The 24,922-nt window shown below is 47.7% G+C and overlaps 1 protein-coding gene across 5 annotated transcripts in view; it reads left to right on the forward strand.

The window, feature by feature from the left end:
- Positions 1–24,922, forward strand: part of fbrsl1 (fibrosin-like 1) — a 272,295-nt gene that overhangs the window by 169,166 nt on the left and 78,207 nt on the right. For all 5 annotated transcript variants that reach the window (XM_078285060.1, XM_078285058.1, XM_078285057.1 and 2 more), the window contains one exon: positions 8,787–8,816. In XM_078285060.1, the coding sequence (XP_078141186.1) occupies positions 8,787–8,816 (30 nt within the window). The remainder of the gene's footprint in view (positions 1–8,786; positions 8,817–24,922) is intronic.

The raw sequence follows: 24,922 nt of genomic DNA on the forward strand, positions 1-24,922 counted from the left end.
GGTTAATCCCCCCCCCATCCCCACCCACCCGCTCCCACCCCCATCCCTCATCCACTCATCCCCCATCAACCACCCACCTTTCATCACTGACTCCATCTCTCACACTCCTGCTTTCATCCCCGCTCATCCCTCGTTTCGCCTCCTTCTCCCGGTTGACAGACCCGAGCCAGGCGCTGCTTTTTAAGGAGGAGGCAGCCAGCTGTTAGTATCAACTGCTTGGTAGCTCCTCTTCTCCCTCTCCCTCTCTCTCTCTCTCTCTCTTTCACTCTCTCTCATTTTCTAGGATTCACACTGCAGCCAAGAGGGGTGGGAGAGGGGCAAAATTGTGATACAAGCCCCCCCCCCCACACACACACACACACACACACACACATTTTTTCCCCCTCTGTTCCTTTTTTTTCCTCTTCTCAACTCTTTAATGATTTCCGGTGACTTTGTACTCGTTTTATCTAGCCGAGTTCAGAGATAACCCCAAAGGGCGCGCCAAATCATCAGGCCAGTCGATGGCACTGATTAAAGATGCGCCGGTCGGTCGTTTCACCTCTAACAGACTGCCGGCACTCTATACACGCCGCGATCCGGTGGAGACCAAGGGCACGCCGGGGCTCGGGCCCGAACGCGCACGTGGCAACCTCCACGTCCGACCGCCCGGGCGCTCAGAACCCGCTCCGCTTTTGTCGCAGATTATTATTGTCGTGTTAACCAGGAGGATGCGGGGGTATAAAACCCCATGCGGACAGCGGGGGTTAGAGGATGAGTTATGCCCCTCCCGGCCATCTGAGGAGAGAGGAGAGCAGAGAGAGGAGCTGAATCCAGTCCCAGCCGTTGCCACAGGACACTCATTTGTAATTCCTTACCCTGCCTGCGACAGCGTTTGATCATTGCAGAGGGAGGGGGGGGGCAGCAGATAGGAGGAGGGGGGAAGGGAGCTGAATCTCTCTCTCTCTCTCTCTCTCTCTCTCTCTCTCGCTCTCTCTCTCTCTCTCTCTCTCTCTCCCCAAACCCCCCTACCCGCCCTCTCGCAATTGCTGTCACCCAGTATGAATGCCCCCTCTGGCCCGATGACAAGTCTAGCGTGAAACGCTTGGCTGCCCCTCGAAATTAGCAGTAGAGCCCCCCGGCGGCACATGCTTCTCATGACCAGCACACAGTGGGCCGCCGCCAGACTCTTTTCATTATGGCTGTGGCCTGCCAGCCCCCTGACTCTACCTCCTTCTGCTTCTCCCTCTATCTCTGCCTCCCTCTCCTCCTCCCTCCCCCTGTGTGTAGGCCAGAGCTCAGTAAACAGCATCTGTAGTGCTCATCACATTACTGTCCTAGGAAAGGGAAGGAAGAGGGGGGGGAGCCGACCGCTCTGTGTGTGTGTGTGTGACTGTGATTTGTGTGCATGTGTGTGTACAGTATGTGTGTGTATTTGTGTCTGTGCATGTGTGAGCATGTGTGTCTGCATGTGTGTGCTGCATGTACATGTCTCTTTGTGTGTTGGTTAGAGAGGATTGGTTAGAGAGAACAAGATGGTAGTAGCAGTACAGAGAGTGAGATAGAGAGAGAGAGGAGGGGAGTAGCAGTACAGAGCGATGCCTGGAGGCTCAATCTGTTCCTCACTGAGCTACATCAGTGTTAGAGACGGCGGCTCGGGCCGCGGGGAAGCCTCCACTCGCTCCATCAAACTGTCAGGCAGCCAGCGGAGCTGCACGGGGAGACTCTCAGCTGCCCCCGGGGCCAGTTCAAGTCAACATCCCATTTCCTTGCCTCCTCGCCTAATTTCTCCTACGCCCCGACTTAAATTTCCAATGCCCAGCGTCTGCTGTGGCAGCTCGGCAGCGCCGGGCCCGGGGCCATGTCAAAACACAGGGAGGTGCCGAGGGTTGTATGAGGGGGTGTGTGTGTGTGAGTGTGTGTGTGTGTGTGTGTTCTTGCCTCTGAAGGCGAGCTAGCTAGCTGGCTGCAGTCGACACGGTCAGCGGAGACAAGAAGAAGCCGAAGGGAGCGTTATGAAAGACGAGCTGCGGGGAAAAAAAAACATGGACGCCGTAAATCAGTGTTTTTTTTCTCTCTCTCTCTCTCTCGTTCTCTCTCACCGACCGCCCCCATTTTTCTTCCACGACTATATTCATAACACAGTTGTGTATTCCCCGTCCCTTCAGGTTTTTGCTAGTTTTTTTCTCTCTCTCTCTCTCTGTGCTGAATAAATGCTCCCCGTTCCCTCATACATCTGCCATTAGTGTCTGTTTTTCCCTTGCCAAACTGCTCCAAGGGTCCACGCCAGCAGCCCAGCCGGCCCCCTCGCTCCCCCAGCGAGCACTGAAAGCAAAAGTTGAGGGATTTCTTGTTGGAAAGGACAAGGCGGTCCTTTAATTTAGTGAAAAGGAGGGGGCTCTTCAAGTTCACCCCCCCCACCCCACCATCACCATCACCATCAATCTATCCATGCACCCCCCCCCCCCCCCTTCCTCCTCCTCCACCTCACCGCATACTTTGCATGGAAGCGGAGCGGAGCGCTGCCGGGTCTCAGCGCTGTTTACACGGACTCTGGGTAGTGTTAAAGCCTGCTTGGTTTGGCCCCGGGTCAGGACTATATCTTTCCTCACCCCGGCTTGATTTACACGGCCCCCGCTGACTCTTCCCTTAAGTGTGTCAGCTCTGAACCGGAGGCCTCTGTGTGTCTGGCTAATGCAAAGAGCACTTCTCCTCTCTCTGTCTGCTTCAACCCTCCTTCGCTCTCCTTCTCTCTCTGTCTCTGTCCTCTCTCCTCTCTCTCTCTCCTCTCTCTCTCTCTCTCTCTCCTCGGGCCTCCGTGAAAGGAGCTTTCGCCGAAGCCGCCTCTCTCTGTTTGCGCAGCCAACTCCGAGGACCCCAGCTCAAATATGGTTTTACGTTAGAGCCTGTCTAGGCCTCCTCCGCCGGTCGATATCACTTCTACCCCGCCGGAGCGTTTTTTTGTTTTTTTTCTCGCGCTCTCATTCCCTCCGGAGCCTCCATCTTCACCGGGATCAATACTTCCCTAATCCAGAGCTCCTAGTCTGACCCGGGGTAATCAGCTGACTTCCCATGCTGCCTGGTGGTGAGGTCAAGGGTCAAATGGCTGTATAGATTTGATCCTGTGATCAAATCACTTTGCTACGTGGTGCTTTCAAATACAGCTCGCGGGGTCAGGAGCAATCGCTTGATTTTTTTTTCTTTCTCTCTCTCTCGATGATGGAGAGGGTTGAATAGTGCAGTGGTGTTATGTGAGCCGTGTAAACCCTAATGTTAGTGCACCACTGCCCCTCTGGTCCCAGAAGCATTTCAGTATTTTGCTCCAGTGTTTAGCTTTACAGTAGCCGTGACATTGTATGGCCATCTGCAGCACCCAGAGAGATGTTTGTTTTTCCATACTATCTTGATGCCAACCCACACACACACTCACCACCCCCTCAGCCTCTTCAATGACTCATGAGCTCCTCTCAAAGGCGCTGGTGCTTCAGAGAGGGTGAGAACGTAAAAGCATGCAGCAAAACATCCTATTCATCAATTATGAAAGTTGGAGTTGGAGAAGCGCTTCGCCCCGGCCGTACCCTGCATTGCGAGACCGCAGAGACCCCCGCGGCCCTCGGAGGTCCCGCGGTCGTTTCGGTGCCTGGCGGGAGGTTCTCCAGCGATCCTGAGGCACTGCTTGTGCACCCCATCAGAGTGGCCACAGCGCCAATATCCCCACACCTCATCCCAGCATCCGTGGGAGGGAAATTGCGAGAGGAAATTGATGTTGTTCCACCAGTATCAGGCACCGTTTTGCTCCTCGGCTATCTAAATGGACCATTACCCCCTCCCCGCGCTCTCGCCCTAGGAGATCTGGGTTTGTCAGTACTCTCTCCCCCCTCGCAACCAGGAGCATCTCGGTAGACGTCCGTGGAGAAATGTCTTCTAGGTTTAAGCCGTTGCTTATCAATATGAAGATGTCTAAACGCTCGTGTTCTCGGCTCGTTAGCCTATTCGTCCGGACGACGGATCAATCGGAGCACCTGCTGTCCCGCTGGTAAATCAGAGGTAGTAATGTTGCGCCTTTGTGGCCCCACTTCTATTCTCCATACAGTGTACTTTACTCTCTTCTCACTTGCTCAATGTTTAAGCTAGACACTCAATCGATGGCTCAGAGGAATATAGAGATTCTTGGGATTCAAAGTGCCAGCTGACTTGTGAAATAAACAGTGCTAAATACAACACAATAAAGTCTTTTGGGGCTGTTTGTTAAATTTTTCACAATGTGAAATCAAAAAATTGCATATTGTGGACATCATCTTGTTTTGGAAACTTGTTAGTAAATAGTGTGGAATTAATGGAAAGGTTTTTTTTTATTTTTCTCTCTCATTCCCACCCTCAAATTCCCTTCTAAACTCCTCACACTCTTTTACAACATAATCCGGTGCCAATGACTTTGAATAACAATCTACAGGCGGTCAAGTATTTTTCACAACTGTGCCGTGTGGCCAAATTGCAAATATTGTTATGCGTATGCACCATTTGTATTTTTCTTCTGTTTTGTTTTTTTTTGGGGGGTTTTTTTGAGAAGGAACTGACAGTGACACTTACATGCCAGCAGCTCTGGCAGCTCTTGTTTTGCCTATTTTTTTTTTAGATATCTTGCAGCAAGTACAGGGCCGCGATCAGTATTCAGGCAGACAGTCCCCGACAGACGCTGATGCCGTGCCAGCATTTGCGTAGCCGGGCGAGTTCCTCCTCTGTTCCTCTCTCTATCTCCGAGGCGGAATTCATGGCAGAGTCTCCTCCGAGTGTGACAAGTGGAACTGTGTGATTAATTTGGCCAGTCGTTTTAATGTGCTCCGGGATGCGCAACGCTTATTGTCTTCCCCCTGCACGTCTATTGGAATCTGCCAGAGAAAATGTCCCGGAGAATCGAGACATCCATCCCTCCCTCCCCCCTACTTTTTTTTCTCCCCTCTCTCTCTCTCTCTCCGCTCAGCTCTCCTCAGCCTCTGCCTCATTTCAGGGCTGAGCTACAGGGTCGTCATGGGGGCCAGCCCAGGTCGAGGCCCGGCTCCAGCCAGGGCCGCTGGCAGAATAAATCTCCCGTCTCTGAAGTGTTGAAAGCTGTGTAAATGTCAAACGCATCCGTCTGATGTGCTGGCGGAGGGGAGGGAGAGCTGGAGAGGAGGTGGGGGGGGCTGGGAGGGGGGGTTTGTGTATGAGCCATCCGCCGAAGCCGGTCCCTTGTTACCCCTTGTGGCTGGCGGTTGCCAGGTGCAGATGTTGCTGCTTGCTCCCTGCCTCTGAAGAGCCAGCCAGGTTTTTTTTTTTTTTTTTTTTGTGGTTTGTGAATATCCATGAGAGACAGAACCACTGGGGGCTTGGCTTCTGTCAGGCAGCTTAGTGAGCAGCATATCTCCCCGATTTTAACAACGTCCCCTCTGACCACCAGACTTGTTGTTTAGGGAAAATTCCTTTTTGGGTTTGTGGTTTTGCATTTTTACCATTTGGTTTATGGTGTAGCCTCACTGCAGAGCTCTTCCCCAGTGTGGATATTCAACCATGGGGAGGGTACTGCGTGACATGGCCTCCTTCTCTCTCACACACACACACACACACACACACATATACACGCACACATAGGCCAATCTGACACCTTTATAGGTTCATTGTATTCCTTCCTTTGACTCAACCAAGTGTAATAGCCCAATAGGCAATCACATACAGTACTGACTAAAACTGCTCTAACACCACCTCCATCCGTCCATCCCTTCATCTTTATAGCATCCCCCGTGGCTGCTCTTACTGTTGTTTTGTTCCCCCTTTCCACCTGCCTCTCTCTCCCCTGCTGTGCTCTGTCTCTCTCTCTCTCTCTCTCTCTCTCTCTCTCTCTTTCTGAGCCATAGCTAGTATCCCTCCTTTACGCTCTGCTGCAGTGCATGCTTCTTGTAAAGGGATAAGCGCCCCGCTGTGCTCTTTTGATATTATTTTTCCTCCTCGCCGGCGCTAGCCTTGCGAGGCCTCATCCCTCGTCTCACGGCAGCAACAACCGGGCCGAGACTGCACCCGGGGAATAGACCGATGGATGTCATCTGTTCGGTTGCATGCTAAGAACACATTTACACTGATTTTCTGGGGGGGGTTTGAGCTGCAGGTTTGGATCGATTTGGCTTTTTTTTTTCTTTTTCCCCCGTTGACCGGATCGAGACAGAGGAGAAGGCTGTTTTGAATGCGTGTTTGAATGTGCGATTCTTTTAAAATAAAATGACAGCGTGGTGAGGGAACAAATGGGTGGTGATTACAGGTTGTGATGAGCCAGTAACAAGCGGTATAGAAATGGCTGACAATTAATTTGTCCAGAATCCTCAGTGTGAATGGGGAATTGATTGACAAGAAGCCTAAGCCACTTTCTCTTCTTAATGCCCTGCACTCTGTAATGAAGGTCTTTTGACAAGCGAAAGCCCGGAAATTAGGGTTTGCAAACATTCCCCAAGAGAAAAGAGGACATGTTGCATATAAATGTGGCCAATTTCTCTAATTCTCCACTCCATGTGGTCATATACACACAGGCTCAGAAGGAAGAGTTTCATTCCAAAATGAGATAGACACTGTTTTAAAGAAAAATGTAGCACCTATTAGGACAAAATGATTTCAAGCTTGAAATAAAAAAAAAATGCTGTTGAACATTGTCACTATTATGAGCCTTTACCTAAAATAGTAGTATTTTAGAGCAAGTAATCATATTTGTTGTGTAAATAGTGAGCAAAGAACATGATTTTTCCCAGAATGGATGTAATGCATTTTGGAATAAAACTCCCCCATACTCACCGATATTCAAATAAGTGCAATTGTCAGGCCATTTTCCCTTTGTTGTCAGGGACATTTTATATTGCGGCGCGTCCTTCCCTTCCTCTCACACTCTTTTTCTTCCCTCGCTGCTCACTCGCTGGCTCTGTAATCACAAACAACAATCACTCCAGCAGAAAGAAAGCCTCGCTCTCTTTCATTTATCTGACCTCCGGTAGGTGCGTGTCCTTGTTCCAGATCTTGTGTAAGAACGCCTCGATATGCACAATGGGAGCTCAGGCGTGTCTCGGAGTTGTTTTTCTGCAGATAGAGACACAAACACAACAATAAAGCCTCCTAAGGGGTTGAGCCACAACATTTTTTCACTTGAAGCCTCTGCCAGCGAGGACTCCCACTATATCCCTTGTCTTCGCGGAGTCGGATGAATCGCGGGGCAGTGGAGGCTGTTTTTTTTCCCTCCTCTCCTGAGAGATCTTGGCCACTGAGCCCTTGCACTGATTGCTCTCGTTACTTAATTATACATTTGGACCCACCGCACTCGCTACAAAGGGCCGCTGTGCCTCCATTGACCCAGCTCCCTCCCCATTGTGCCCGGCTCTGAAAGGGAGTCAAACAAAATAAAGAGGGCCCACTTAAATATGTTGCCACAGAGACTTAATTGACAGATTGAAGGCAGTTTTTTCACTGGGGGGGCCCCTCTCCCCTCTCTCTCCCCCCTCTTCATGTGGCTCTTCGCTTGAATTGCTTCGCTCCTCGTGCATCCTGCTGTGAGGTCCAGTGGGACTGGCCCGCAGCTCAGCCACTCCCGCTTCCACAACTGCACTGTCTATTGTCTCCGGGGGAGAGAGTTACCAGCCAAGAGCATTTATTCACCATTAGTCACAAATGAACGTGAGAAACGGAAGCGGGGATGGTGTGGGGAGGATTTGGGTTGTGGAGTGAAAGCCAGTGCCAGCTAGGAATGTGGTTATCTACACTTGTAGACAGCTTAAAGTTATTTTGCACAGACAGCAATGTATTATGGTCAGGTCAAACATGAAGAATAAATCATTAAAAAAAAGCTAAAAAACTGACAAAACTATACTCAAACATTCCAGTAGACTAAAGGAGAATCATTTCCAGTAGTTTGTCTGAATGTAATTATTTGTTGTAATATAGAGAGAAAGAGGCATGATGCTCTCTCACAATATCAAAATGAATCATCTAATTTATTTTCTAAAAACATGTCATAGTCTTGTGGCTGTCGGCACGCCAGGAATGAAGACCTGCGGCGCTCATTGTCAACACTCAGAATCTATTTGCAACTTACAAGGTCTGATTTTTCGAGTTGTTTGAGCCGGGGTCGCCAAGTATTCTAACGCTGAAATGACTTCAAATTTAGAACTTTGAAGAAAAACTACTTCCCTTGATGGCTGAATAGAAGGCAATTTGGCCCCTTGGCCCCACCAGACAAGACATCATTCAGATTTCAACCCGTTTTGTTCCTCTCTTTCTTCATACCTGTAGAAGTCTGCCGTGCAAACTAAAGATTGGTTTGTCATGAGGCAGATTTGAAATACCACACTTAATAGGCGCTGTGTTTGAGTATTCAGAGAGCCCAAGCACTGTGTGTCCTTGAGATATAATCATCCAATTTGAAAGCGTACTCAAAAGGCTAAATGACAAGCTTTAACTGAATGCGAAGTCACTGACAAGCTCTTTACAACAGAACCCGCCGTATAGTATTATTTGTTTTCTGCCTTTTGTAAACGCACAGCATTGAATTTGTGGCAGAAAACACCAGAATAGCGTTATTGTGCGGCCTGTGCCGCTTTTGAAATTTGAAAAACTCTCTCAGACTGTCGCGCTCTCTCTCTCTCTCTCTCTTCCCCCTTCATTCTTCGCCGTTTGCGCTGAAAGCTGTCAGTGAACGAGAGGTTGCACACAGAAATAACATCTGCACTGATTATGAGCTACTGGGGGGGCCAAATGAATAATTCCTTATGTTCCCTGTGTCTGTCTCTTTTCTGTTGCAGTGTGACAGCGAGAGTGACATTGACGACAAGGTAAGACTGCTTTTTCCCCGTGTTTATTCGCCCGCCACATGAAGTGGCTGAGAGTTGTGAATAACAAATTTGAGCTCGCGACTAAAGGAGGGAGACAGTCACAGTGTGTTGTTAGCGAGAAGAGACGAGGGGTAATAGACACTCCGCCGGTCCCACCGCTGTTGATCATTTGCATTTTACAGAGCAAGAAAGTGACAAGGAAAACACAGTACAGGAGGGGATTTTTTTTTTTTCAATGTTAGTTTTGGGGTGTAAGCAGATGTGGCATCTATTATTTTTGGAACACGTAATGCCTGAACATAATGCCTTGAATAATGCCTTCTAGCCTAGATCATAGTGTGTGCTGCGTGTGCACTTAATCAAATGTTTTCCAGCTTCCTTCAGTAGAAATATTTGGCTTTGAATGTCAAATGAATTTCATGCACAAGACATGTCACCTCTATATAGTTGTTTCCTAATATGCTAGATAGCGATATCAGCTAGTTTGTGTGCGTCAAATACACCCGTACCATTTTGCCGGTGATGTCATCAGGTATTCACCAGATACACGTGAGAGTTTGACACATGTAGCCTATCAGTAGTAACAATTTGACTTCTGTGTACTCGTTTATCGCGGACTTATGGTGGTTGGCTGATGGCAGCCACCTGGTTTCGAGATGAAGCGCCTTCGGGGAGCCTCACGCATCCTAATTCCCCCACAGTTTAGCAATTACTCCCTGGTAAATGAATGAGATAGCATGCCTAATCTCCTGTAAGCTTAGCTCCCAGTTCTGTGGAAATGTCTGCGGCTCTCCCTATAAATAATACATTGATAGCAGCCCCAATTTGCATTAACTGTAGCCTGGCAAGTCAATAGGCTTTTATCTCTTCATTGAAGCGAGAAGGAACTGAGGCCGCTCTCTAGTTGACACGACAGAGGGAGGGTAGCAGGCCTGTCAGTCTCCATACGGCTCCCTGGCATCACTGTGGGGGGTAGAGAGGGATGCAGGGTAGGGAAGAGGAGAGGAGCGAGAGAGGAAAGAAGGAAGGAAGCTTTCAGAATGGTTCCTTTTCCTCCGGTCTACCTGCGCTCTCCTGTTCTGTTTCCCTTCCTCCTGTATCTGTTACTTGAGACTTGTAACAATGCCATGTAGTGTTGCCATGAATTGTGATATTTGCCTCCTCCATCATTTGCAATGGTATTGAAATAGTACAGAAATGTGGGTTATTTTGATAACACTAATGCCATGTTACAAGTTTGTTACAAGTTACCGTGCGTTCACACTGTGACACATGACCAACAAGTTTACTGTAAGTCCATTGATTTCCTATAGAGCTGACTGACCGGGGAAACGCTCAACAAGCTTGTCGGCTGGGAAAAGTTAGCCACAGCTGAATTTTTCGTGGTCATTGGCTGTCAACAGCCAATACGATTTGCACGCTTCCTTGTTTCCCTACCAGTGTCATTTTGATTCATGAACAATAGTTCCACCTGGCAAGTGCAAAATGGGTGAAAAATTGATTCCAGCCATTCAAAGCTTCCCAGTTCTCTACAACTTTTATTCGAAAGACTACAGGAGTAAACATCTCAAAAACGATGCTTGGAGAACGGTTGCATCCACCATTGGGGTCGATGGTAAGCTTCAGAGTCATTTTATTGAGTTTTTCTGTTTATTTTTTATTAATGCTACCTAATTAGTGCCAGCTAGCTACATAGGTTAACTTGTTAAAACGATGTAACGTTATGAAAGGCAACACCAGAACAGCAGAAATACATGATTTGCCTGTTCAGAACTTTGTAGCTACATGAGATCGCTACATAGATGCAATCAGAGACTCTGGCCCCGCCCACAATTGGTCAGAATAGTGCAACCCATGTGAACGCCCTGTTAGATTGTGTAAAATAAAGGTAAGTATTTATATTTCTCAATTGTACTGTGGATGGTAATGTTTCAATATCTGCAGCAAAGGCCTTCATGAGAGAAATCTCACATGTATCCTACTGAGCAGGCTGGAGAGGCTACAGAAAATGTGACACTGATCATGGAAAGCATAGCTGCAACACAATCGCGCTGTTGTGAATTCTTTCAAAGGGCGCTATGTTCATGTGCACGTACCTGCCAAGAGTGCAAGAAGCACAGAACATTTAGGTAAAGCCTTAAGCAGCACTGGCCTCTTTAATTTCCTCAGAAACCTACATTACCATAATCAAGATGATGAGAGTAGCGAATCATCCATTGTAAATTGCTGGGGAAGGGAGAAGAAGAAGAGCGGCGGAAAAAAAAACACCTTGACAAGCCATCACCAAAAGTAAAAAAGCGACGGTGTAAAAATTGGTTTCCATGAGGAGAAAGACAAACACTGTCATTTGTAATTGCCCGCACTCAGGATAACTCGGCGGCGTTAATTTTCTGCAACGTTTCGCTGAAACAGGTGCCAGCTCCTCCCGTCTCTCTCCAATGAAAACAAAGGCTCCTTTCACATCAGATTACCAGCCACCTGAACACCCACATTGTCAGGATTTCACAGATTAAGTTAATTAGAATATTGCTTCCAGGTGTACCCCCAGGGTGCAATCAGTTACACCGTATTTGAATAAAACTGACGAGCTGCCGCGGTGGCGGCGAGGCCGGTTTTGATAGCGGCGTCTCGTGAAACCCTCGTATCAAAAGCGATGCCGGAGATACCGACGTGTTTCCACAACGCGGCAAGACTTGAATTCTTTTCGGAGATTGCCGGGTCACCTCTAGTTCAGCGTGAGGCTGGCGTGTATAGGGCGATCTCTATGCAGATTGGCCCAGCCTTGAGGAAACAAGCAATCACAGGCTGGGTATTCCGTTCCCATCGCCCGCCGCTTCTTCTTGGGAGGCCCCCGCCGTCTGATTTTCCAGGATTACGTGATGTTTGACAATGAGAAGCATCCAAAGGAGGGAAAAAACAATAAAAGCTATGACCTTGACTAACCTCGCTTGCGACTGTACCCAGAGGGAAAACCCACATAATGAGGGATTCCTTAAGGAGAAGAATGTTTTCTCTGTGTCTTTACTGTTATTAAAGCAACGCTTGGTGTGTGTTTGCACATAGCGCTAAACGAAGGGACTAACCGCACGCTGGAGATATGCCTCCACAACAGAGGGACTGTGTGTACACAAAAGTCTTGTTTTTGAGGCCTTTGCTAGGGAAGATCATTTCTTTGCTCTCGATCCAAAGAGTTTGAGTCATTTTACATGTCACGGCCTCTGTGTGACTGTCAGTTGATTAAAATGTATTTATATGCCCCCGAACACGTGTTAGCCATTTACTCTTTCACACAAAAATGTGTTTGTGAATGGCTGTGACATCCGAGAGAGCAAGATGTCACAAGGCCAATATTTGATATAATTGTGACTGTATGAGATATGTGTTACTTCACATGCTGTCCGGTTAGATATTTTTTATTTGGCTCATGAGAAACCTGTTTAGGCATCCAATTTAGTGCTTTGACGATGTGAAATAGGTGATTGTTGTTTTTTTTTTGCTCTAATGAAGTTAAATCTGGTAATGTTATTTGAAATAAAGCAACTTGGTAACAGTGACAAATATTTTGCATGCATTAACATCTGAACTGCAAGAGTGTTAACGGAGTGTTAACATTTTACAGTCTTTGCTGAGAGTGATTGTCAGGCTTGAGTTGAACTCTTGACACTCAAGAGTTCCTGATTATTGATGTTCACCTTTAATCGTGATTTGAACTCTGTTGAACGTTTGAACCTGGTTTCTTTGAAAGGGAATTTGGTCGTACAAGAACTTGACAAACCTTAGGAACTCCACATCACCCATAAGACCATGCATTATTAAAAGTGTTTCTTCAAGCACTATAAACGCCGCCGCCTCCACCCCTCCCAACCGGCTCCACCTGCGATATATCAGCAAGCCAACCCTGACAACTTCTGACACGTCTGTCTGAGATACTCCAAGTCAAGACGGTCATTTTCTCTCATTGGAGAGGAAGAGAGAGAGAGAGAGAGTGAGAGAGTGGGCTTTATCCCTTCTCAGTTTGTTCATGCACTCCCCTGAAGTGTCATCCTATCTCCATTAGGGCCCCACTCCGCCGTCCTCGCCGGCTCCTCCAATTTCCTCTGTAGTCTTTCACCTCAGCAAATAATACAGCATCTGTCTGTCTGTCTGTGCCGCGCGTCGCAGCCACTTCTATCCTCTGCAGACCTTAACACAGCGGCCTCATGTCAGGTGCGTTGCCGCCGCCGCCGCCGCCTCGTCGCACCGCACACGGAGCCACCGAGGACACCCAGGTCGGCTAATTCTATTTCGTCCTATTTGCCGAGCAGTCACTCAGCAGAAACTGTATCCGTCTCCGAGGACCATTACCACATCCTGTCTATGAGCTCTTTTATGGCTCCGTTGTACTCATCTGCCGGGGCAGCGCGCCGGCTTTGATTGACACATTAATTCCCCCCGCCCCCGCCCTTATCTCCGCCGCCGTGCACAGGATGAATGCCGTATCACCAGCCTCACGTCAGAGCGTCTCGACCGGCTTATCGGTAATGGCTCGTCAAGCTAGTGGTATCCTCCCAGGTGATGTATCAGGGGGAGGCCGCCCTCAAAAGCTAGCAATGCACCCGCCTCGAAAAAACACGAGCATGCAATGAGGATGTAAGAGCAAAACATCAACACTCCCCTCACCTGTCTATTTTTCTTATGATCTTTTTTTTTTCCCTCCCTTGTTTTATGAACTACCCCCTCCCTATCTCTCTATGTTTCTTCCTCTTCTCCTGTGTCAGCCATGTTGGAAGAGAGACAAACACACACACACCTCATCATCCGCCGCCGCCTAGCAAGATTCCAGCTTGGTGTCCGAGCATCGTCATATTCAATAACAAACAGCCCACCCGCCGGGCCGCTGACAACCCTAACGATTTTTTATGGGCGGGAAAAAACGGACCGGCTTAATGTTTCGACACAAGCGATCATCCGTCCTCATCTCCTTAATGAAATTAGATTAAGTGCACCTGGGAAAGAGCTGAGAAAGCAGAATGCCTCGCCACCTCCTTTAATCTAAAACCAATTTGCCAGTAATATTCCTTTCCCTCCATCACCCCCCCCCCCCACCCACACCCCCCAGCTTGGGATTTCGCCGGCCCCGATTTCAAAATGGAGGAGGAACGAGACGAGACCAGAGCTGACTGGTTGCATTCAGCTCCCCACAGGCACTGTGAAATTAGAACTGACACCGGCAACACAGGCCTTAATATGGAGATGTCATTTTTCTCCTCTTGCTTTTGTCTTTCTCTCTCTCCCCCCTCTCTTTCTCTCTCTCTCTCTCTCCCTCTCTCTCTTGTTTTCGCTCGCTCAGTTCCTCCCTCTGGTCACCATGGTTTTCACTTTCTGGACAAAAAGTTAAAAAAAAAAAAAACATGGTACAACTTTGAATGTCAATCCCGTTTTTTCCATCTCTAATTAAGATTATCTTTAGATGCAAGGTCTCCAGTAAGGTTAAGGTTAGAGTTAAGGTCAGTTACCTTCGTTCATACGTTCATAATCTACTTTTGAGGTGAAAAGTATGGCGAGCTCTGGCTTTGCAGATCGACCAGAAATGAACCACCGCAAGCCCTGCGATGGAAATGTGGGTTTATGTTTCCATCAGCTGGTATCATGATGTTCGTCTCCTCCAGCTATTAAACCGAGCCTGGAAACACTTAACTATTTAATTTATATTGGGCTGTTTGCAACATGCTCTCATCTCTGGTCCGCTCCAGATCATGTGTGCTGTGCGGTGTAATTTTTTTTTTTTTGTCTTTTTTTTTTTTGCCCGGTTGTCAAGAGATACATCTGTTGCGCATTTAGCGTGTTAGTGTGCGGTGATCTCGGAGCACATTTTGGATTTGTCTCTGAAGCGAAGGGGGGAGGAGGCGCTTCGTCTTAGCGGCGACGTGTGTGTGTGTGTGTGTTTTCGTGCGTGCTTGAAGTGAGCGCGAGGGCATGCTCGCCGGAGAAACCCGGCCCTAATGCATGTTGGGAAGGAGAGGCGCGATGACAGGGAAAGACTCGGAGCTTCTGCGGGGCCAGCCAGCAGACGCGGCCAACTGACATCGGCAAAGACGGCCTGTCAGTAGCGATGCGTGTCACGCTGCGGCGCGGGGGACAGCCAGCATAGCGATGGCGTCATTGATGTGGCACCCAATCGCCCGCTCCAGATTCCTTCTTAAAGGTTAGCGCTGATGGTTGGCATCGTGGATGAAAATAGAAGATTTGCGGCTAGCGGAACAACGCCAGCCTCTCGGGGCGGGGGAGGTGTGAAAGCATAACATGGCAGCGTCCGGGCTGTAATCTTCTCCCTTCACTCACTGTCTCCCCTTCTCTCGGAGAAATTGTTTGTGCTGGCAGAGGGTGTTAATAAAACAAGTATTCCTTCCCTTTGTTCTGTTAAAATCACAACACACACACACTCCCTTCTATTCTTTTAAGCACCGGTGCACCGCTAACTCCTCGAGAAAAAACCCGTCGCCACTCAGCCGCGGTCAACAGCTTACAATCATTGTTATTGTGGGAGTTATCGTTGCCCCGATGAACACCAAGTTTTGGTGTCTGTTTTTCCTCCACCCTGACCCGATCCATTTCTAGAGGTGGTTTTCTTCAAACGCTGTTTTTTCCCACCTGAGTCCTGTAATAGCCAGGAGAATTTTCCTGCGAGGGCCAGGTGAAATGCTCGATTTCACAATTTTCTGCTAGAGGTCTCGTCGGTTCGTTGACACGGCGATACACCAAGCATGGCGTGCCATATCAAACAAGACAAGCTGTGAAGGATCGCACCACCAGTGGTAACTGATTCTTATCAGAACATTGTTATTACTGGGGAGCACAATTGCGCAAATGCGTTGCATTATTTTCAATTCCAATCAGCCATCACTCACCCTTTGCATTGCCTAGGCAGTAATCTCAGTCTAGTTTTAAATAGGCAGCTAAACTGACCAGGCCGGCGCTCAATGTGTCCACTCTGCTCCAAAGCATGGCAGGGCATTCATTGTTTTTCAAATGGCCTGTGTTTGAATAACAATCCAAGTACTATATACATTTTTCCACATGAGTAATAAAAGTAAAATTGAGTCCATATTGGGTGCAGATGTTTTTCTGCGGAGAGAGAGAGAGAAAAAAAAGACACAAATGTTTTTGTGTACGTGGATGTAAGATTTGAGTGTTTCTGATCGTGCATAAACATAATGCTTAAGTGGCTTTTTATTCAATAAACATGGTTGGACTGTAATTACTTACACATTTCTGCTGGCTGGAAATGCAAGGCAGGCTTTGTGTGTGTTTGGAGCTGGCGCAGCAAGACTCATGTCTGTCCCAGCCTTGGCTTGTCTGCACAAGCCTTCCTAATGCAAGGGGACTTGCTTTTCCTCCACAACAAATGGCATACGCAATCAGGGACAAATATAGAATTCCCTGTTGTTATTAGGAGTCAGATAATGTTTCCCCGAAGAATCGTCGCTTTCTCTCCGGCCAGGAATACATCAGTAAAAGGAGCTTAGGTCCACTGTGGCTGTGAAAAGAATGTTTAGAGAGCCTCAATTCCCTTCTCAGACAAAGAGGCCAGTCAGCCAAGTAGCACACTAGTCATGTTTTTTGTAGTCGTTTTAAAGGGAAAATCAACACACATTAAGAGCGGTCATAGGCCATCATTATTTCCTGAGACTCTCCATTTTGTCTCTGTTTACCGAATATTTCCTACTGAAGGACAAGCCAAGTTTCTTAATGGGAAGGATCAGGCTATGTGCGGCGCTCATAACGGTGATGATGGACAATAAAGGAAGTGAGCGCCGCGTCTCGGCCTCTCTCCCACCCACCGAGAGCGGCGCGCTCCGTCTTCCTCCTGCTAACCACTCGAGCATCACCGAGTCAATCTAAACACCCAGATGCCTGTGGATGGGCTGGCGAGTGCCAGACCTCAAGCCCCTGCAGGCCCCCGCGTCACTCGGCCTCCGGAGGGAACTTTCCGTGGGCGAGCGCGTTATGTGATGTGGAGAGCCGAGCGCCCGGGAGAGCGCGCTGAGATCAGGACCAAACACACACAGGGGCCAGCTGCCTTCAATTAAGCCAGCAACCCCAGCCACTGCAGTCCCTCATGCACAAAACCAGCCCGCTTTGATCTGCGCCAGCCGGGGGGGGGAAGGTACAGGGCTTGAAAGATTACAGGAAAAAAAAAAATTTATTGTATCAAAGGGTGCTCCATAAAACTTAACGGGGGGATTTGGGGGCTCAGGGGGGGCGGCGGGAAGCGGGGTACAAACGACGGTTGCCACTCATGTTCATTTGCCAGTTATTTTTCCCCTCGCCCTTTGAGTGGGCTTTAATTAGTCGACGCACCTGGCCTCCCTCCGAAGTTAACTGCGGAACTCTCCCTGCCACTCTGGTTTTTATCGGCCCCGCAGATCGGTCCAGAGTCGCCGAGGGCTCGTTGGCGTAATCGAAGTCGATCCGCGTGTCGGGGGCCCGGGCTCGACGAACAGAAGAGACGGGGCCACGCTTACGGGTACGAGGTGCGGAGCCGCAGCCAGAGACCGGCATTAAAAGCGTCCCCCTGCCAAGCGCCGCAGACGCAGGCGGCATGGGCATCCATTAAATTAATTTGACTTCATTAGCGCAGACCTGCTAGGCCTGGGGTGCCCGCAGAGATGCCAGGGGGGTGGGGGGGGGCGGGCGGCGGAAGGGGGGAGCGGTTGAGTGGCATCAGCCGCTGCGCTCTGAGGAGAGCTAACACATGGCACTGACAGGCGGAATATGGCCCCGGTTCTTAGGCTGGGACGGCTGCCAAACAAAGGCAACATGCGTCACTGGCTTTAGGGGAGCTCAATCAACACCCGGTCGGAGCATTAACGCCATGCGCGCCACGCCACATCAGTGGGGACGCCGCGGGTCGCCGGAGCGGCATGTAAGTCAGGCGTGTGCACACGGCGAATGTGGCAGCGTGATATGATACAGAGACGCTGCCAAGGGGTCGACCCGCTGCCATCACCTTCCCATACGCTGCCAGAAACCTGCGTGTTGTTTGGGTACAAAGCTCACATTTATCTCATTTCTGCGGTGTTGATTTATAGCGGCGGTGTATGTCATCCCGCCAGCTTCAGCCCAAATCGCACAAAGCCCCATCAGAGATCAATTGATTACCGGTTTATCATCTCAGCAGCAGTCGCTAATCAAAAGTGACACGTTCAAAATAACACAAAATAATCATTTTTCAGGCGGTAACGTTTGTTGTTATTACTTTTGGCATGCCAAGTGATTTTTTTCATGCTCCACTTATACGGAGGCCTGTAGCATTGTTGTCCCTCTGCTCCGCTGGAGATTTACTGGTGGAAATGAAATCAATTATTCAAATCACAGGCTGCATTGGAATCCTGTAGATAGGCGAGCCATGCATTGCTTTTTGATAACTTAATTTCACTCCAAAGAGCACCTTTGTAGATAAAATGCTCTCATTCTAAATGGGCGTAAATATAAAGTTTCAGTGCTATTTTGTTCCTACAGTTCTTTTTATGAGTGGGGTAAAATATGCTTGTTCTAAGACTAATTGACCAAGTGTGGTACATAAATTATTGCCTTTGAGTTGAAAATTGAGCCAGGGCTATAATTTTTAGAAGATATTGTTCCTGGATCTCAAAACTTTTCAGGCTAGTTTCATTCAGCCACCAAAAATAATATCGTCATGGCAGAGAAGGGTTAGAGGAGGGGTTTGGCTTTTTTGGGGGTTTTTTTTTGTTTTGTTTTGTTTTCACTGGAGCTGTCCAGGACCACCATAGCCCAGTTGGAGCGGTTACCCCGCTCAACAGGAACCCCAACGGAATTCGTAGCCAGCCCACCTCCCGGTCCCAAGCCTGCTTCTCTAACCTCCAGGCAACCGCTGCCCGGCTTCTGGAGTTGACCCGCGCTCTGCTGGGAGTGGTGCACCTGATAAATAAAGAAGTGCGGAAATAAATAAATAATGGGAGGCAGTAAGTCCGGATAGGACTGGAGGTAGCCCGAGGGTGGTAAGTGTTCTGTCTGACAGCAGCGAGCACTTTGATCAGAGGGCCCCGTCTGAAGATCGCTTCCACATCTGCACAGGGGGAACGAGCTGTAAACTGCCAAGAAGCATTTTAATGACAGTTGGATTATAAAATGAAAGAGGGCTCCAGATGGCAGGCAGTGCAGCGGCTGCGGTTCGGGGGGGAGGCTGTTTAAACTGCTTTTTTATTGATAAAATATGGGGTGAAAAATTGCACGGGGCTTATTAGGCGTCCCGCTGTGATGTTGCTCAGCTGGCCAAGCTGTTCGCCGTGGCCCCCGTCCAAACATGCCTCCATAAATTTTTAGCAGTACCTTTAAATCTGTAAGATCCCTGCTTGTTAAGTTCACCCTGGCTCCCCTGAACCCCCCACCAAACCCCGCAAACCCCGCAAACCCCCCACACCGTATTTCTCCTTTGAAAGACTCAGTTGTCCTTTTTTTTTTTTTTTTTTTAGACCGGCTGGATGAAAGCGACGGGAGTAGCCCGACATAGACCGAGGAGGTCGGAGGGGGGTTCCCGCTTAGCGTGCTCATTACCATCCGCCAAGAACTAGTGTTTAGCCCTTTAACGACTTAATTCCTGCGTGATTTCATTAGCTTTACTCTCCGTCTGATGCGAAATGAGACCGACCTTATTAATACGAGACACCGGGGTTGTGTTTTCCACCCAGATCCGCAGGGTACGGGACAGAAATAGTCGTCTGGGCATTGACACTTAGCAACTGGCTGCAACAGCGGACCGGAGAGCCAGAAGGGAGGAACAGTTGGACCTGGTGTGAATCGACCACTGAGTTAATGCCCAAATTGCATGAATAGCAATCTGCATCGGGATATAATAAGAGAGTTCCTTTTAGGCCCGCAAAAGGAGGTGTGGAATGACTGGGGCTTGTTCGGTAATGAATGCCCTTTCAGAGGTGCCACCCTCAGGCTTTATGAATGCACAAGTCGGAGAGAAGTGGCGCTGGCTCAGTGGAGGAGAAGGCACAATAATTAGGATTTTTATATGTTGATTTACAGCGATGACTTTTAAATCAGATTGTCACCTCTGAACAAGTTCCTGCCCAGGAATAGTTTCTTTCAGTCGTTTGATATTACCTTGCACTACGCCGGCCTCATGGCACACGTTTGATCCGCGGCTCAAATTGAATTTGCTCGTGAATGTGAATGGGCCCCGATTCAAAAGCCGAGGGGAAGAATTCATGGTCTTAATAAAAAGGGATCGGCGGATGGCATCCTGACTCCATCAGAATCCATACATGTCATGCGCTTTGCACTCTGTAGATCGGCCTCCTTTCAGCTGAGATATGTCGTTCGCCGTGCTCTCACTGCTAATTTAAAATCCATTTGAGCCGATAGGGCGGTTGACTAAAACGCTGCCCCTGACCGTCTCACGAAAATGGGCACCTGTGTTTTTTTTTCTTCCCTAGGAAAACAGGCGGCCTCAATTTATATTCCATAACTACCACTCCATGGCCGCCCCCCCTCCGCTCCCCCAACCCACACACACACGTATACACACACACCACCCACCCACCCAAGCGCCTACCCGCAGCATCAAAGACAATTACTGTCGACATCACATCAAATTACAACTGTTGGTTTGCTTGTTTGTCTCGTTATGTGACTTGAAAACTGCCATCTCCCACCCAGGGAAGGTCCCCTCCCATCTGCTCTCCTCCCTTTGCCCACCCTTATGGGCCTCCGCACACACACATGCACGCACGCACACACACACACACACACACAAACATACCCTTCCAGCTCAGAGAAGAGAAGGGACAGGCTGCCGACAGCCTAATGGACTAATTTGTAATTGCGAGTGAGAAAAAGCCGAGTTGTTGGACGTGTTATAATTTGACAGAGAGTGGCAGCTCTGAGCCGGACCATGACGCCTCAACCGCAAATCTCTCCCTCCCGCTCCTCCGTCGTCTCCCTCTCCGCCCTCCACTCCTCTCCTTCAAATGCTTTCTTTCTTCCCCTCCGTGGAGAATAGACGGAGAGGAAGGTGATGGGAGAGATGCTTTCGGCACATTCTGCCGCTCAAAGCTCCTGGCTCTGTCATATTCCTCCTCTTTTCTTTCCACCCCACCACCAATCACCACCCCCACCCTCCCTCCTCCCCTCCCTCCTCCTCCCCTCACCTCCCTACCTCCCCTCCCTCCCTACCTTCACAAGGATCCCACAGGATAGAATAGGGAAAGTATCTCTGAGCGTTCAGATGCGTTTGAAGTGCAGGACAGATGGGAGGCTCGGGGGACTGTAAAAAATGAATTGAGGCTAGTAATAGGAGAGATGTTTTGAATCCTCTCCCCCATAAGTTATTTATCAGGGGCCCTTAGTGGTGCAGGAAGACTTCAGAGTGCTCCCTTAATGTAGCATCTGATGACTAGTAGGGGGGCTGTTCCAGGAAGTACCGTTGTAAAACAGGGGGGGGAACATTAGCGGCGAGGTCTCTCCGGGCCCGGGCAAGGGAGGGGGAACAACACACAGGGCAGCGCTTTCCCAGCATGCAATACAGGACAGAGGAGAGAGGCGTACAAGATGTCTGATGATGTCCCTAAGCCCCCCACTAGCCAGTGATATCTCACCAGGTACAGGGGCAGGATGTTCTGTACTGCGATTCCCACCAGGTTAGGGAGCTTTGAGCAGACGGGGTACTTCAAAAAGTTGGCAAGATAAAGAATAGCACTAAGCGCGGCCAAATATAACCAAAATGAACAAATATTTCTTTGTAATGAGGGAGATAATGGTGGTTACTGCAGTATTCATTTAGCTCTTAATGTGAGGTGCATTTACTATGATTACAGCTCAAATAGGTTTTGCAGTAATATTAAATTGGATTTTTTTTCCCCAACATTTCATTGTAGAGGCATTTATTATTGTTTTGTTAGGACTCCCCACTACCTCCACAATATTGCCTGTCCTTTCATTTTACTTTATCTGCTTTATTACAAAACTTGTGCAGTTGGTTGTGTCCAGCTGGGACTAACACAGCTAAACTTCAATGCCATTAAATGGCAACTACCTGACCAATAAGCCTCTGCTCAGAGTTAACTGAACTAAACACAAAGTACTAAACTTTCCCAGCCTTTGCTGCAGACCTGAAGAGTAATTTGTCTATCAAGACTTTTAAACACACACACACCCTTCACCTTTGACCCTCCCTAGAATAGGGTTCGACCAATATGGGCTTTTGAAGGCCAATATCGATACTGATATTTTCTTACATTTTCATGTCAAAAAATTCCAATACATTAATTGTATTCTTGTCAGGGCAGAAAAGCCTCTGAAACAGCATTTAGACAGTGGGATACTAAAACATGCAGGATAACAATAATAATGAATCAAGTGATCAAAATGTTGCATTAGCATAAATTCAGTGATTCTGCTGATATTCAATTTCTTTAACTTTGACCATTTCCATGCCAGAAAATTCCCAAAAGTATTACTTCTGATACTACGAATACTAATACGACTGATACTTTTACTACTACTAATAATAGTAATAATTATAATCCTATAATCCTATAGCTTCCTATAGACAACCAGTGTAGTATTGATCTATTATATGTAATCAAGCAAACTCATCATATCAGAGGTGAACAAGATTGACTGGCTGATAATCTGATTTTTAATAAAAGGCCAATATCGGCAAAGAGATATATGGGTCTGTCACTACCTTGGAAACTGTAGATGCGCGATCACAAACCCTGTAATGGGCAGAGCCAACCAGGAAACTCTGTGATCACAGGAGACTAATGGCCTCTGAACTGATCACTGGGGCTAATAAAGACCAGCTAACGACGTAGCCGCTTCGTTTGTGCTAATTGCTCTCCCTGGACCTCCGCCGTGCCCCACGTCTCCCGAGCATCTGTCACCGGGCATATTCCCCGACACGGCTCAGACCCCTGCCTCAGCCTCAGAGCCGGGCAGACCGCCAGAAGCAATTGTCCTCTGGTGTCCTTTTACTATGGTGTGGGGTGGGAAACGTTGTTTAGGTATATGGGTAGCAGGTTGGTTAAGGAGTCTAGTAGTCAAAACGTTTGCTTGCTCCAAAAAGGGGTATTGGAAGCTAGCTACAGTAGCATTAGCTAACGTTAAAAACACTGTATACCTAACCCCCATGATGTATGTCTATTAGCTCGCTCTAAAAACGGGTATTAAGCTATACAGTAGCATTAGCTAATGTTAAAAACACTGTATACTATAGACCCAACCCCCATGATGTATGTCTGTTAGCTCGCTCCAAAAAGGGGTATTGGAAGCTAGCTACAGTAGCTAACGTTAAAAACACTGTATACTATATCCCCCATGATGTATTTCTATTAGCTCGCTCCAAAAATGGGTGTTGGAAGCTAGCTAAAACTAGTAACAATAACCCATTTTGGAGCAGGCTGGTGCATAGGCTACGCATGCAGGGCTTCGTCAATATTGGGAACTTTACCGGGGCACAAACCAACACCCTAACCCTAACCCATTTTGACGACTCCTTAACCAACCTGCTGCCCATATACCTAAATAATATTTAGTCTGTCCTTGTCTATCCTTGCCAAAGCAAAACCATACATAGGCATCATTTCAAGATCTACTACATTTTCAAAGGCCAAGGTAGACCTACAGTATATTTTCTGTTGTGACTGGTGATGCAGATGCAGCGGTGGCCATTTTGAAGCATTGACGCATGGTGCGGCATTACAATGGGCAGCAATTTGCATATCATTTCATGTTGGGGATATTAGATTAATGGCTTGTGACTGGTGTGATGAATACTAATTTACCCTTAAATCATGTCACCGTTTAGACATCAAGAGCCTGCCCAACAGGCAAGAGAGCAGCTGAGCAGACAGACATTTTATAAGGTCAGCTAACTTCCCTAGCCAAGCTAAGATGTCGCCTCTTCCTGGTCATTCATTCTCACCAGTTATGGCACTTGTTGTAAATGTTAGCTATTCCAGGGGCCGTTGGCTTCCTTGTTAAGGGTATATAGGCCCACCGCAGGGGTTAATACTGGCTCCATATACCCTAGCAGACAATAAAACCCCCTGATAGGGTCAGTCCAAGAGAGCTGGGTTTGATGAAAATCATAAATGTTGTGTTGTCTTCCCCCCTCGATGGCCCCCGCTTTCCCCCCCACTCTCTCTGTGATGGTTCAGCCGGCTTTTGTGGCCGTGAGGCGTAATGATTTTAATGTGCCGTGAAAAGGCTAGGCAGATAGGTAGGAGAGCAGAGCGTCATGCGGTGTTTTAATGTCGTCGGAGACTGTTTTGACTCACCCCAGCAGGTTATGCAGCAAAACAACATGGCTGACGTGGTCCCACTACAAAGCAACAGACTATTAACAGCAGCACTGATTGTCCTGCATTTGCTCAATCTCCAGAGGCAACATAAAAACATAGCCTAATCTAGCATTTCTATAATGAATAGGATTGGATTTTTACTAGCTATAGTCTGTTCATTTATTAGGTTTAGTAAATATAGCACAAATGTGTAGCAAGAATATATCCAGCCTACTGAATTAAATGTCTTTGCCATTTTCACCAATGTTCACCAATAGTGAACTGAAATGATAGCTATAGATATGGCTTTTTGAAGTACAATATTGGTATTATTGGTAGCTACTGATATTTACTGATATTTTGTGTTGATATTCAGTATCTTTGAATTTGACCATTTCCGTGCCAAAAATTCCCAAAATACTAAAAATAGTATTTCCCCTAGAATTCTATTCTTGGCAGGGTGGAAAAGCCTTGGGACACTACAACTCTATACTGAAACCCAGGATAATAATAATAATAATAACAGTAATAGTAAACATATTGATTTTGATATTGATATGTATGAAATCCAATCAAAATGTCATATTAGATTAAATTCAGGTTAAGGGCTTCCCATGGAGAACCAATGTAGTATTGATCAATTATACAGTAACCATGTAATGTAACACAAACTGCCTCATATCTGTCATAACAGAGGTGGACGACACTCACTGGCTGATATTGATATTTAATAAAAGGCCAATATCATCCTAATATATCAGAAAACGGATATATCAGAATAACCTTATTTTCCATTATTTACCTTATTTA

Source organism: Centroberyx gerrardi, chromosome 8, assembly GCF_048128805.1.
Source record: "Centroberyx gerrardi isolate f3 chromosome 8, fCenGer3.hap1.cur.20231027, whole genome shotgun sequence".
In the NCBI taxonomy this organism is placed as follows: domain Eukaryota; kingdom Metazoa; phylum Chordata; class Actinopteri; order Beryciformes; family Berycidae; genus Centroberyx; species Centroberyx gerrardi.